General features: G+C 36.0%; 1 protein-coding gene across 3 annotated transcripts in view; it reads left to right on the forward strand.

The window, feature by feature from the left end:
• LOC138692962 (zinc finger protein 665-like) overlaps positions 1-13,116 on the forward strand; it is a 130,305-nt gene that overhangs the window by 112,058 nt on the left and 5,131 nt on the right. For all 3 annotated transcript variants that reach the window (XM_069816384.1, XM_069816382.1, XM_069816383.1), the window contains exon 4: positions 6,357-6,439. In XM_069816384.1, the coding sequence (XP_069672485.1) occupies positions 6,357-6,439 (83 nt within the window). The remainder of the gene's footprint in view (positions 1-6,356; positions 6,440-13,116) is intronic.

Consider the following 13,116-nt stretch of genomic DNA (forward strand, 5'->3'; position numbering starts at 1 on the left):
ACAGATAATTCGTCAAGGAATAAGCCTTAATTTTTTTCTTCAAATTCTTAACTGTGTTATTAAAAAAATGAATACGAAATTTAAATTTATTTATGATAGGGCTGAAGTAGTAAAAAATTAATTTTTTAATCTTTCAAATGGGCAAACTCCCAAGCATACTCGCTATTGGGAACTGAAATGGCATTCTTACTTACCACATGCACTGAATAGAAGACAGTGGCTCACTACGAATATGGAGATTTTGCTTTGTGTTACTGGTGTTGCATTATCTCTAATCCTGACCTTAGTGTCACGAACTGTGTCACTGGTATCAAGAACACAACTGTAACGCACGTAACTCCTGAGGGGAGTTCGCAAAAATGTGTCATGAAAGTAAGAACCATGATCTTATGCAAAATATTCAAAATCGCATAATTGTATATATGAAGTTTTTTCTTCTCAGTTATGCCAGGAATCAGACTATTGCACGATCTTTGTGAATTATCCTGCTTAAAAACACATGCTGTTGTACGAGAAACCTGCTGGCTATGTATACACAATCTGTTGTGTATATTATTATTATTATTATTATTATTATTATTATTATTATTATTATTATTATTATATATTATATATTATATATATATATATATATATCGTACAATCTGTTGTGTTAGTGGTCATATGAATGATAATATCAAATATTTTCCTGTTCATAAGTTTGCCAGGAAGAAATTGTAGGTAGGAATTGACGTTCACTATTCGGTATTAGCATTTTACCAGAATATGCGAAAGAATTAAAAATAAAGTACTTAGAAGTCTCTATACCTACTGGAACATAAAATATTGGTACAAAAATACTAGCAGAAATTCGATCTAAATGAGTAAAGAATGCGTCATGAAAACATTATTTCCATTTAAAGACAGAGGGGCCCAAAAATGTATGCACACTTCTAGGTGCAAAATATCTGAATGAAAACTTCATTACTGAATTGAGACACACATCAAGGGATGGCTGTGAGATGCTTAACAACTGCTATCACAACAAGTACTCGAAGTGCTCCCCACTTAGCATCCACACACTTCTGGGTTCGATGAATTTTCCCATGTGCAACATTAATCAATTTCTCTATTGTGATGATTGTGCACGGTACTTCAATTTCTTCATGTAGGAGTAGTTCCTCTAATATAGCTGATTTTCTATGGTACACTTAACAGCAAAAAGAATGGGCCGCCGACAATTTCTTAAGTTCCAGATACGTAACATTACACATGCTTGTCTCGTCAAAGCTGTAGTTCACCAGGTAACACATAATTAAACCATTTAAATTTGCTCCATTTTGTTTAAGAGTCTAAAATATGTTATAAAATCGAATAAAGAGTTAATTCTAGATACATCAGAGCCTCTGAAGAGTGAAATAATAATAAAATTGATAAATATAAAATCACCCAAAGCGAATATGAAAAGGAAAGGCACGTATTATGCCGAAAGAATATTAACAGTCACAGTTCCGTAAGTCGTTACGGCATTGGTCTACTGAATGAAAAGATGGTAGTAGCTCATGATTCGAATCTCCCTCAATTTTTTTTAATTACAAATATGATATAATATATGTCTCGCAAAGCTATATTTATGTCGCGACATCTCTTAGAATATGCCCAAACTCTAATAAATAATAAACCTCCCTCTCTCTTTCAAGCAATACTTCTGTCTGTTAATAAAACTTCTGTCTCGTCATTACGCTTGAAGATGGCAGAGAGACAACTCCGTCAACAAGGCCCTGGTTTGCATAGGTTATTCTGCATCGATGGCGGCCAGAGAGATTGGAGTCCCATTGTGAACTGCTAAGTGGTGGGCTAAATTTTTTATTGAGAATGGTGAAGTTGTGAATAATCTCATTCCTGGTCGACTGCACATCTCTACAAGGGAAGAGGACGCCATGTTATTGAGAGACGTTGAGAACAACCCCTTTAGAACTGCCTTTCAACTCAAAATGGCGTCCAACTTTCCAGGTTTCCCACAAACCGTGAGGAGACGTTTTAGAGAGTGTGGCATATGGTGTCGTCGAACTGCGAGAAGAGAAAATTTGACGATGGACTCATGCATGGACCTTCTAGCGTATGGTACTCTCTGACAGGACTTCGATTGGAGAAATGTCATTTTCTCTGACGAGGTAATTGTCTCCAGTTGCAACAATAGTCCTGTCTTAGTTTATCATATGGATGGCCACCGATATGTTGAACGCTTCGTGGGATGACTTAACAGGTCGGGTCGCGTAAGCGTCGCATATTAGGAGTAATGTCATACAGTGGGACAGGACTTCTGGAACGCATCCACAGTCAGTTTACGGCAGAAATCTATGAACACATTTAGGCAAATATAATGATCCCTTCTGCCCGAGAACGATATCCAGAAGGAACACTTTTCTTCCACCAGGATAATCACCTGGTACACTCTGCCAACCGAATTCAAAAATGGTTAACGAGGAGTCGGTCGACTGGCCTCCAAAATCATCAGATATATCTGATTGAAAATTTGTGGGATACAGTCAAACAGATCCTATGCTCTAATTGGGCAGAATGACCACCCGTTCGGACAGCTGTCGAATTGTGGGCACAGTTCTAGATGCGTGGGAGGACGTGGCCATGAATTTAACCTGTTCCTTAATCTTGTGGACTCCATGCTGCGCAGAATGAGGGCAGTTCTTGAAGTATGTGGTTTGTGGACGAGATACTAGTCCCCACCACAGGCCTTTTTTTTTTTTTTGTTAATATATTAACAAATAGTGTTTTTGTTTATTTAATTAGTTATTTATGTTTGATATGCGTCCGAGTTTTTAGAATGTGAAACAAATATTTTTGTTTATACAGGCTGGGTCTCGTCTATTAATAGTCCACAAGTGATGGGCAATAATATTTTTACAAGGCAGGCATAACGAAGTTTATGAACAAATGTCATTTCACATTTAAACTAATACATTAATTAAAAACTGAAATAAAAAAAAAAAACAATTTTACTGTACCGGGAGGTGAACTCACAACCTCTAGTTTGAATGCCAAACATCCTACCACTGGTCTACACATAGCTCGTAATGTTAACTACATTGTAGGCGGACGACTTTGAATGAAGAGACACCACAGCATTGCCTTGAAGTCAGGTCGTTTACACAAGTTAACCGCGCGATAGAACTTAGCATTTCTATCGACCAAGAGTTAGCCCATTCTTTTTGCCGTTAAGTCTACATCACATCCTTTAGGGTTCATCACAAATGAAAGTAAAATGTAGAGTGAAGTTAAATTGAGTGAGCTTGGAGAGTACTCATCATCACTTTTTCGTCCTTTTCATTTACCTGGTATGGTCTTGGTGGTGCGCCATCTTATTGAAAATAAAAATCACTCATTCCCATAGAATTCACGAATGGCTGGTAAAGTGGATGTATTAAGCATGTCGATGTACACAAGGCCAGTAATTGTTCCTTCAAAAAGAATATTATCCAATTACATTTCTGGCGACACCAGACATTGAGTCCCAATGAATTCACTTATTATCATTATTATGGAGTGTGGATTTTCTGTAGCCACAATAATGGTAACCCACTCTACCATTCAGGTTAAATTGTAATTTGTTAGACCAAATCATTCTTCTCATAAATTTCTTCTTCTCTTGTACCTATTTCTTTAATGACAAACTTGCAGCCATATTGTCCTGCCAGTTGCATTGTTGGCTCTTGCATTCATGCTACTAGCATTATCGTTTACTAGAATATCACACTATATGTTCCCGCAGTATTTCAGTTAAACTTTGAGAGTCCATATAATATAACATTCGTGAAAGTATATATTTAGTTTTTGGACCCCTCTGTATTGTGGTGAAACAAGAAAATCTTTAAACATAGTGAAACTGAGTTGGTTCGTTATTGGGCAGTGAAGGAGGTCTACTTGCTGAAAGATCATTCTTACAGACCCATATCACTTCTACCATTCTTCTCCAAAATCTTTGAAAACGTAATGTATAAAAGATTATATCATCATCTAGAAAAATACAACATTTTAACCCCTGAACAATGTGGATTTATGAAAAGTAATGGCACGGAAAATGCAACATTTAGTTTCACTGGAAAAATTCTGGAGGCAAGTAATAAAAAATTACAAGTTGAAGGGTTTTTCTGTGATTTATCCAAAGCATCTGAGTGTATAAATCAGAAAGTGCTGCTAGACAAATTAGATTGTTATGGAATTGAAGGTGTTGCACATCATTGGTTTCACTCATATCTCATAGAAAGAAAACAGAAAGTCGAAATCAATAGAACTATGAAATCTACCTCGACATGAGGAACTATTAATAATGGAATTCCTCAAGGATAAATATTAGGTCCCCTACTTTTTCTAGTGTTCATAAATGATCTTGCCCCCTAATAAAAGATGTAGATCATCCCATATTATTTGGAGATGACACAAGTATAGTAATTCCAGCCAGTAACTCCAATACATTCCTATCTTCAACAGAGGAAATTCTGTTCAAAATATGTGATTGGTTCTCAGTCAATAAATTAGTGTTAAATTGCAACATAACTAACATAATTCAATTTAAATCCTGTCAAAATTCAACCTCGCAAATTTCAAGCTCAATAATTAATAATAGGTTCTTATTGGAAAAAACAGCCAAATTTCTTGGCTTAAAAATCGATAATTTGTTAAATTGGAAAAATGATATTAAAGGTTAGGTACAGCTTGCAGCAGTAAATTTTTTGGAAATATTCAGAATTTTTTTTCCCTCCATTATTTATCTTATGCAATAATGAAACTTGGTATGTGTAAAATACCTTTCTTCAGCTATATGAACAAATATTTATATATATATATATATATATATATATATATATATATATATATATATATATTTTTTTTTCAAAATTCGAAATGGTGGCAGTTTACTGTGCAGTGATGAAGCATTTCCATCAAAACTCATAAACATTTTAACTTTTTCATGTTCTCTCTGTTTTATTTTATTGCTGAAACTCATGTTTACAATATCATGCTCTTTCAACTACATTCCTTAATAAATAATATTTTTCTAAATTTTATATTAGAAGAAAATACTGATATTTGACCTTTTTTAATGAATTTATTTTTTATCAGAGAATTTATCAAGGATAGAGAAGTGATTTTTCATCATCTTACAGGTATGACATGCATAAATACACAAAAAAAAATTTCATCACAGAATGTTGGATAGTTTTTTAGTTATGGGGGAAACGCTTCGTCACTGCACAGTGAACTGCCAACATTTTGAATTGTAAAATATATAAATCTTAAAAATATTTTTATCATGCAACAGAATGACTATGTTTTACACAGACTAATTTTCATTATTGTGCGAGATACAGTAATGGAGGAAAAAAATGTTGAATATTTTCAAAATTTTACTGCTGTAAGCTGTACCTAACCCCTTAAAGAAATTATCCCCAAACTAAATTCGGCATGTTTTGCTATTAGATCTATGCAAAAGATAGTAAATGTCAATACCTTAAAAACAATACACTTTGCATACTTCCACTCGGTAATGAGTTTTGGAATATTCTGGGGAAATTCTACTGATAGTAACAGTGTATTCCTATTACAAGAAAGAGTAACTAGAATAATAGTGGGTGTCAAATCTAGAAAATCGTGTAGGACTATTTAAAAAAAAACTATAAATAATGCCCATGGCTTTTCAATATATTTTTTCATTAATAATCTTCCTTGTATGTAATCGTGAAAACTTTGTAACTAATTCAACAGTTCATAGCATAAATACGTGGCAAAAAAATTACTTTCATAGTCCATCGGCAAGTCTATCATGCTATCAAAAAGGAGTGCGTTATATGGCAGTAACAATTTTTAATAGCCTCCCTATTGATAAAAAAATGAAACTCAAAACATAAGATTATTTAGGGCCAAATTAAAGACACCTTCTATTCTTTAGGTGAATTCATGACATTCAACAACGCTTCATGAAATTGATAATACAATTTTGTGTTGTACTAGTAGACTATATTGTAAACCTCTCCTGTATATATTTCAACTTCACTGTGATTATAAATTAAGACTTTATAATAGTATTAAGTTTTTTGACTTGTTCCATATTCTAGCTGTTAAGCAATGTATGAATACCATGGAATATTAATGAATACAATACAATACAATACAAGTTCAGATGTTAGGGCATTTGAAACAGAACATTCCTGTGTATTGTGAGCTTTAAAATCTGTCTTCTCTTACTGAAATTTCTACTTATACTCGATAGGATTTAAAAGTTAGCATATGACATGAAAATCGATTTACTGTAAGTGTACAGTTGCACCATCTTTCTGTACTGTTCCCTCTTTATGTTTTAGGAAGAGTTGTGTAATCTGGATATAGTAAAGGACGAGCTGAAACTGGAAGTTACAACAGAGGAGAATGAGATTCTGACTGACAGGTGAGTGTGGTGTGCGAGTCTTCACACTGTCCTTTCTTTCATTGTTTCTATAATATTATCACATACAACATTAATTTGCAAAGCATTATGGCATGATATGGTTTCGCCATTCACTAAGAACTAGTTGGAAACAAGGCCAAATGCGATCAACGAATAGAAAGCACCTGAAAGACTTTATGAAGGCAGTGCGGGATAGGATTTTTTTATTTTATTGGGTTATTTTACGACGCTGTATCAACATCTAGGTTATTTAGCATCTGAATGATATGAAGGTGATAATGCCGGTGAAATGAGTCCGGGGTCCAGCACCGAAAGTTATCCAGCATTTGCTCGTATTGGGTTGAGGGAAAACCCCTGAAAAATACTCCACAGGTGTGGACGCGGGATAGGAGGCACACGAGATCGACTAACCTGAAGATTGGAGTGTCGATGTATAAAGATAGGTAGATGTACCAGTAGCTGATTTTTATTGATATGAAAGATTCTAGATAATTTGTTATTGAAAAGACATATGTTATATTAAAATGAATACCATCACAATTATTAAACATCACTACCACTAACACCACCACTAATTCGGCCACTGTTAATTCTCCTTCTTTTGCCTTCATTTATTGTCTTTGTATTCCAACGTCTTCTACTCATCCTTTACTCCTGAGTTTTGCTTTCTACTTTGCAAATCGTATCTGGTGTACTCTTACCAAATTACCATCCCATACCAGTCTTCTGTTTAATTATGTTGCTGTTACGGTCTCTAATTTTTTTTTCTTCAGTCTGTCATGTATTGTTACTCAGCAAACATGATATACTTATGATTATAATATCAGGTCACTCTGATTGAGGTTTTGGCTGATATGTACATTTATTATCAGGCAGTACATCTCACATAACGATATGTGTCAGAGGATGAAAAACTGTTTGTATGCATCTGAAGTCTGATTAGTGTAATATGTAGTTAGTCAGCGATATATGCAATGGAGAGGGAAAGGAACTGGTGACCCTACCTCATGAGTGATGTCTTGTTGGTATCACTTATGAGGTTCAAACCTGGCTTCGAACAGATGGCTAAATAACAATATCAGGAATGTATTTGAGGTTATTCATTTTACTTATGTTTTATGCATTTAGTTGCAATTGTCTCGAACTACTTGAAGTCACTCATTCCCAACTATGAATTAATATAAGTTAATAAAGTTAATGAAACTACTAAAAATAGTTTGCTCTTTATAAACACACAATTAGACTTGTCGATTTGATCGAAAAATCGATTAATTTAAAAATTCGAGTAACTGATTAAATACGTTTTCATCAGTGGACTTGAACTGATTAAATATATCATGAAGGAAACATAACTGACTTGTGATGTCTGGTAGCACAAATCCCAAATCTCTCCTCAGTGCATATGAAGAGAAGGCAATGTCATTGTTGATAGTGATTCATCTGTCAGATGGGGATGTTAAGCTTGGTGGCTCCCTTGGTGCTATTCGATAGGAGTAGGCTATGTGCCAGCACCGGATTTCCCCTTCTCCTTTCCTACCGTCATCATCCTCACCCATTCCCTACACTACACTTACACATACATTCACCCTATACATGAAATAACTGTTCACCAGTGTTGTCACTGGCCGAAAATAAAATGTACCAGATTTCTCTGGAAATTGTATCATATTGTAGACATTTTTTCTATAATGTACCAAATTTGTAGCAGCCAAATCTTCTCGTGAAGACACCGGTACAAATTACAAATACGGAAAAAAGAGCATGAACATATATTTTACAAGACAAGGAAGACTACAAAAATAAGGAATACATGTATCTGCAAACATGTTTTATTTTAACAAACCTAACCACAAACATTTAAAAAAACTAACAAACTTTATTTTAATCTTATATTGATTATAACCTTTGCTGAACAATATACAATTGGAATAATTTGGTAATCATACCAATATTGCCGAAGTTGGTGAAATATTTACCACACTGGAATAACAAAATTATATCCGACAAATACCATATTGCGAATTGCAGCAAAAAAAAAAAAAACAAACAAAGAAAAGTAACTAGTTATAATGAAAAATATAATACAATACACAGACTTGCAGACAAATGGCATAATAACCAGTCCAGTCCTGCTTTTTGCAGCAGTTGCAGTTATCGTAGTAATCTATGTCAACAATGGCCAATGGGTCAATAGGTGAAAGAAAGAAACTTCAATACCAGTTTCTAATTAGTTACATTCTCTGTTAATGTGTTGACCTTAATGTGACCTACAAATTTGATTGTCGGCTGCCGATAATAATCACAGCAACCAACTTGGTAGGAATCATAATAATTTTTTCAGCTTTATTAAAGCAACTAATAATAATGTCTGTTTCAATACTAAGACAATAGAAGAAAGTACAGATTGTACGAAATAATTGAAAATTGAAATAGTTGTATGTACTGGGGTACAGATCACTTAAAATTGTACCAGATCCATACAAGTGGCAACACTGCTGTTCACAGATAAACATCATGTACATCGTGGCCTGCCAAAGTGGTGTACAAATTGAAAATGGGTCACAATTCTGCCATCTATCTGCAATATGCGGAACCCGAATCACGCAAGTGAAATGGGTGAAATTAGATACACACACACGCGCATTTGGTGCGTTGGTCTTAAGCTGTGATTGATGGGTTCTTGTCTTCGTGTTTTAGAAAGCTAAACGCAGTAATACTGTAAGGACATGTACGCACAAATCCCTTCTTAACAATTTTTTTTTCTTTGAGAACTCTGCTCAGGTGATCATTTAGTTTCACGAATCATCGATGGACGTACGCTATATTGTATTTTATTTGCTGACAAGTTGTTCTTTGTCAAAGTAACCACCCAAGATACCTGGAATTTTGAAATTGGAAGAGGGTTAATGATTTTAGTAATTGTATTTCTTTCAATTGAATACGCCTGTTTCGTTCACATGGAACCAAATTTGCCCAGTCCACACCTGTGGAGTAACGGTTAGCGCGTCTGGCCGCGAAACCAGGTGGCCTGGGTTCGATTCCCGGTTGGGGCAAGTTAAGTGGTTGAGGTTTTTTCCGGGGTTTTCCCTCAACCCAATATGAGCAAATGCTGCGTAACTTTCGGTGTTGGACTCCAGACTCATTTCACCGGTGTTATCACCTTCATCTCATTCAGACGCTAAATAACCTAAGATGTTGATAAAGCGTCGTAAAATAACCTAGTAAAATGAAAAAAAATTGTCCATTAGTTGTTAATGAAACTGTCAAAACCCAGCTTGCGATGGTTCTAGATGATCAGTTCACTCTCAAAAGTTGTGCGTGGTTGCTGGTTATTCAGAGATTAGTGTGGTCAGTTTTGTATATTTGAGAACTTTACTTACATTGGGTGGAAAACTTGGTTAAAGTTTCGGATTGAAATTAAACGAATGTGGAAAGGTGACTGACAGAAAAACGTTTGTTGTTAGGAATGCGGATAATTGTTCAGATATAATGGAAGCAGAAGTAGTATCCAATGTAATCTTAAACACGTTCTTCCTTTCCAAAGGGGATCTATGTCTACTAACGTTGCTACTCATTGCTTGTCGGAATTGAAGTGAGCATAGATGAAGTTACAGGATCCATGAAGCAATTAAGGGGACTTCTTAGGCACCGTGAATTGAAAACCTGGTGCGCATACTCCCAGAAAGGAAAAGGAGTTGTATTGTTTGAAGAAGTACCTGCAGCCAACGCGTGGATCATCAAGCATGAAAGATTATCAGGTTCTGAGTGGAGAGAAATGCTAAAAATGATTGCAATGGTAGCACCAATACGTTCTCTTCCTGATCGCTCTATAGGCACAACCCATTGTAGGCACTGCAGTGAGTATGAAACTTTACCACATGTGCTTGGGAATTATCCACAGGGAGAAATACTCAGAATAAAACATCACAACACCATACATTCTATGATCGCAGATGCATTTCAATCCAAAAATCTAGATGCTCACGAAGAAGTTCATTGTATTCATGATGGTGGGAATAATCATAGGATCAATATCATAGTTATAAATAGGAATAAACAGACAACCGAAATAATTGATCCTATGATCAAATTTGAAATCTCAGCCACTCAACCATCTGAAGTGTACGAAGAGAAAAGGAAAATCTACTAGTCCACGATTCAGTAGCTATCAGCGAAATACAGCATTGAAAAATTCACAGTTACTGGTCTCTTCTTCGGAGCAAGAGGCACCATTCCGAAAATCTGTGTAAAGTGGAGGGAAAAATACAAACTGAAGAGAGATCTTCAAGATGCTATCATCACCACCATAATCAAATTTTCTGTAGCGATATTTCGCCAACATCTTTATGGGGGTACACTTAATTTAAATTGTACTAGTTTCCATTTTTTCTTTGTCTTAATCTCTTTGTTTGAAACCTGCTTATATAATTTTTCATTTTAAATTTTATTGTGAACTATTCTATGTCGCAAAGCAAACCCAAAATATTGGGCCAGACTAATAAATTAAATTAAACAAAACATAACGAATAAACTTGTCAACATAATGAATGACGTATTTGGCTGGAGTGAAGAGATGTAACTAAATAAGTGTAAACTGGAAACTTTTTTTAAAATTAATTTCTTTTTATTTTTGCTTTTTTTTATATACATAACCAGTATCAATTTATTCCTAATAAATAATAATGTGCATCAATCAAATTAAAAATATTTGTGAAAACGTGTATTCTTCTTTATGACATATGGAATGATTATAAAATGATATTACGTGTATCTTGGTCAAACTTACAAATACAGTGTCAAATCGGCTAGAATTCTTTTAACCACATGATTAATTGGTTAAATGCATCTGATTAATCGATCAAAATCTTTAGTCGATTGACAGGTCTGCAATTTAATTGATTTAATGATATGCTCTATCAAGCATCCTTTTATTGCTTCATATTCGGAATGTTACTGTTCCTTTCATCACTGTTCTAAGCATCACCAGATTTTCCACAAAGTGCAAATATTTCCTTCATCTTTATAATATATTGTCTTTTGTATTATCGTCTATATATGAAATAACTTTGTCTACATTCTTATGTCTAGTATGTTTTGTATCAAATTAAATATTCCTTCGTGCCAGCTTATAATGTGGATGTGGACCTTATATATGAGGCGTCCAGAAAGTAAGTTTCCCGATTTTTTCCCCTTGAAAATAAACGTAATTAGCCGTGTCAATTGCGCATGCGTAACAGATCTATGACGCATCAATCATATGCCAGCTGGACAGGTCCCGTCTGTTGCCAGTAGCGTGGCAGTAGTGGTCCGAAATGGAAGCTCTTACTCCTCCTGTCGCTTGCGAGGTTCAGTCGGTGATAAAGTTCTTTAATGCACAAAGCATTGCGCCAATTGAAATTCATCGGCAGCTCTGTCAGGTCTATGGGCCGAACATCATGAGTAAGCAGATGGTGCGTTGCTGGTGTAGGTAGTTTTCCGAAGGTCGTCAAAGTGTCCATGATGAAGAGCGAAGTGGGCGACCGTCCATCATCAGTGATGATCGTGTTGAGCTGGTGCGGCAGTGCATCATGGAGAACCATCGCTTCACGATTACGAAGCTGAGCAGCCATTTTCCGTAGATATCGCGATCCTTGTTGCATGAGATTGTCACTAAGCACCTGCTGTTCAAAAAAGTGTGTGACACCCGAACACAAAGTGCAACGTTTAGGAGCAGCACTGATATTTCTGCAACGGTATCACGATGACGGCGACGAGTTCCTCGACAGGATCGTCACAGGCGATGAGACTTGGATTTCGCACTTCACCCCGGAAATCAAGCAGCAGTCAATGCATTGGCGGCATAGTGGATCTCCAGTCAGGACGAAATTCAAACAGACACTGTCGGTACGGAAAGTGATGTGCACGATGTTCTGGTACGGAAGGGCATTCTGCTCATTGGCTTCCTTCCAAGAGGTGAAACAGTGAACGCTGACCGTTACTGTGAAACACTGCGAAAATTGCGACGTGCCATTCAAAACAAAAGGCGTGGAATGCTTACTGCAGGTGTTGTGCTCCTCCATGACAATGTTCGTCCACATACGGCTGGGCGCACAGAACCTGTTTTGACGGAATTTGGCTGGGAGTTGTTTGATCACCCACCCTACAGTCCTGATCTTGCTCCCAGCGATTTTCACGTTTTCTTGCACTTCAAGAAATTCCTGTCTTCCGGTGAGCGTTTTGGCAACGACGAAGAGCTGAAGAAGTCTGTCACATGCTGGTTCCATTCACAGGCACCAGAGTTCTACGACAGAGGGATACAAAAGTTGATCCCAAGATACGACATGTGTCTCAATGCTGATGGTGGCTATGTTGAAAAATAGCTGAAACATTGCTGTACCTGTTGCCAATTAATGTTTTCTTGAAAGTGTGTGTTCTTTTTTTTTTTAAATTGAGAAACTTACTCTCTGGATGTGCCTCGTACAATTATCAGTTTGATTAATCAATACAAGTCCACTGCTGTGGAGTAACGGTTAGTCTGCCTGATGGTGAAACGAGCGGAACTGGGTTCAAATCCTGGTTGGGACAAGTTAACTAGTTGAAGTTTTTTCCGAGGTTTTCCCTAAACCCATAACGAGCAAATGCATTTCAGTGATAGACCTTGGACTCATTTTGCTCGCATATCACCTTCATACCATTCA

The sequence above is a fragment of the Periplaneta americana genome, chromosome 17, assembly GCF_040183065.1.
Source record: "Periplaneta americana isolate PAMFEO1 chromosome 17, P.americana_PAMFEO1_priV1, whole genome shotgun sequence".
Classification (NCBI taxonomy): Eukaryota; Metazoa; Arthropoda; class Insecta; order Blattodea; family Blattidae; genus Periplaneta; species Periplaneta americana.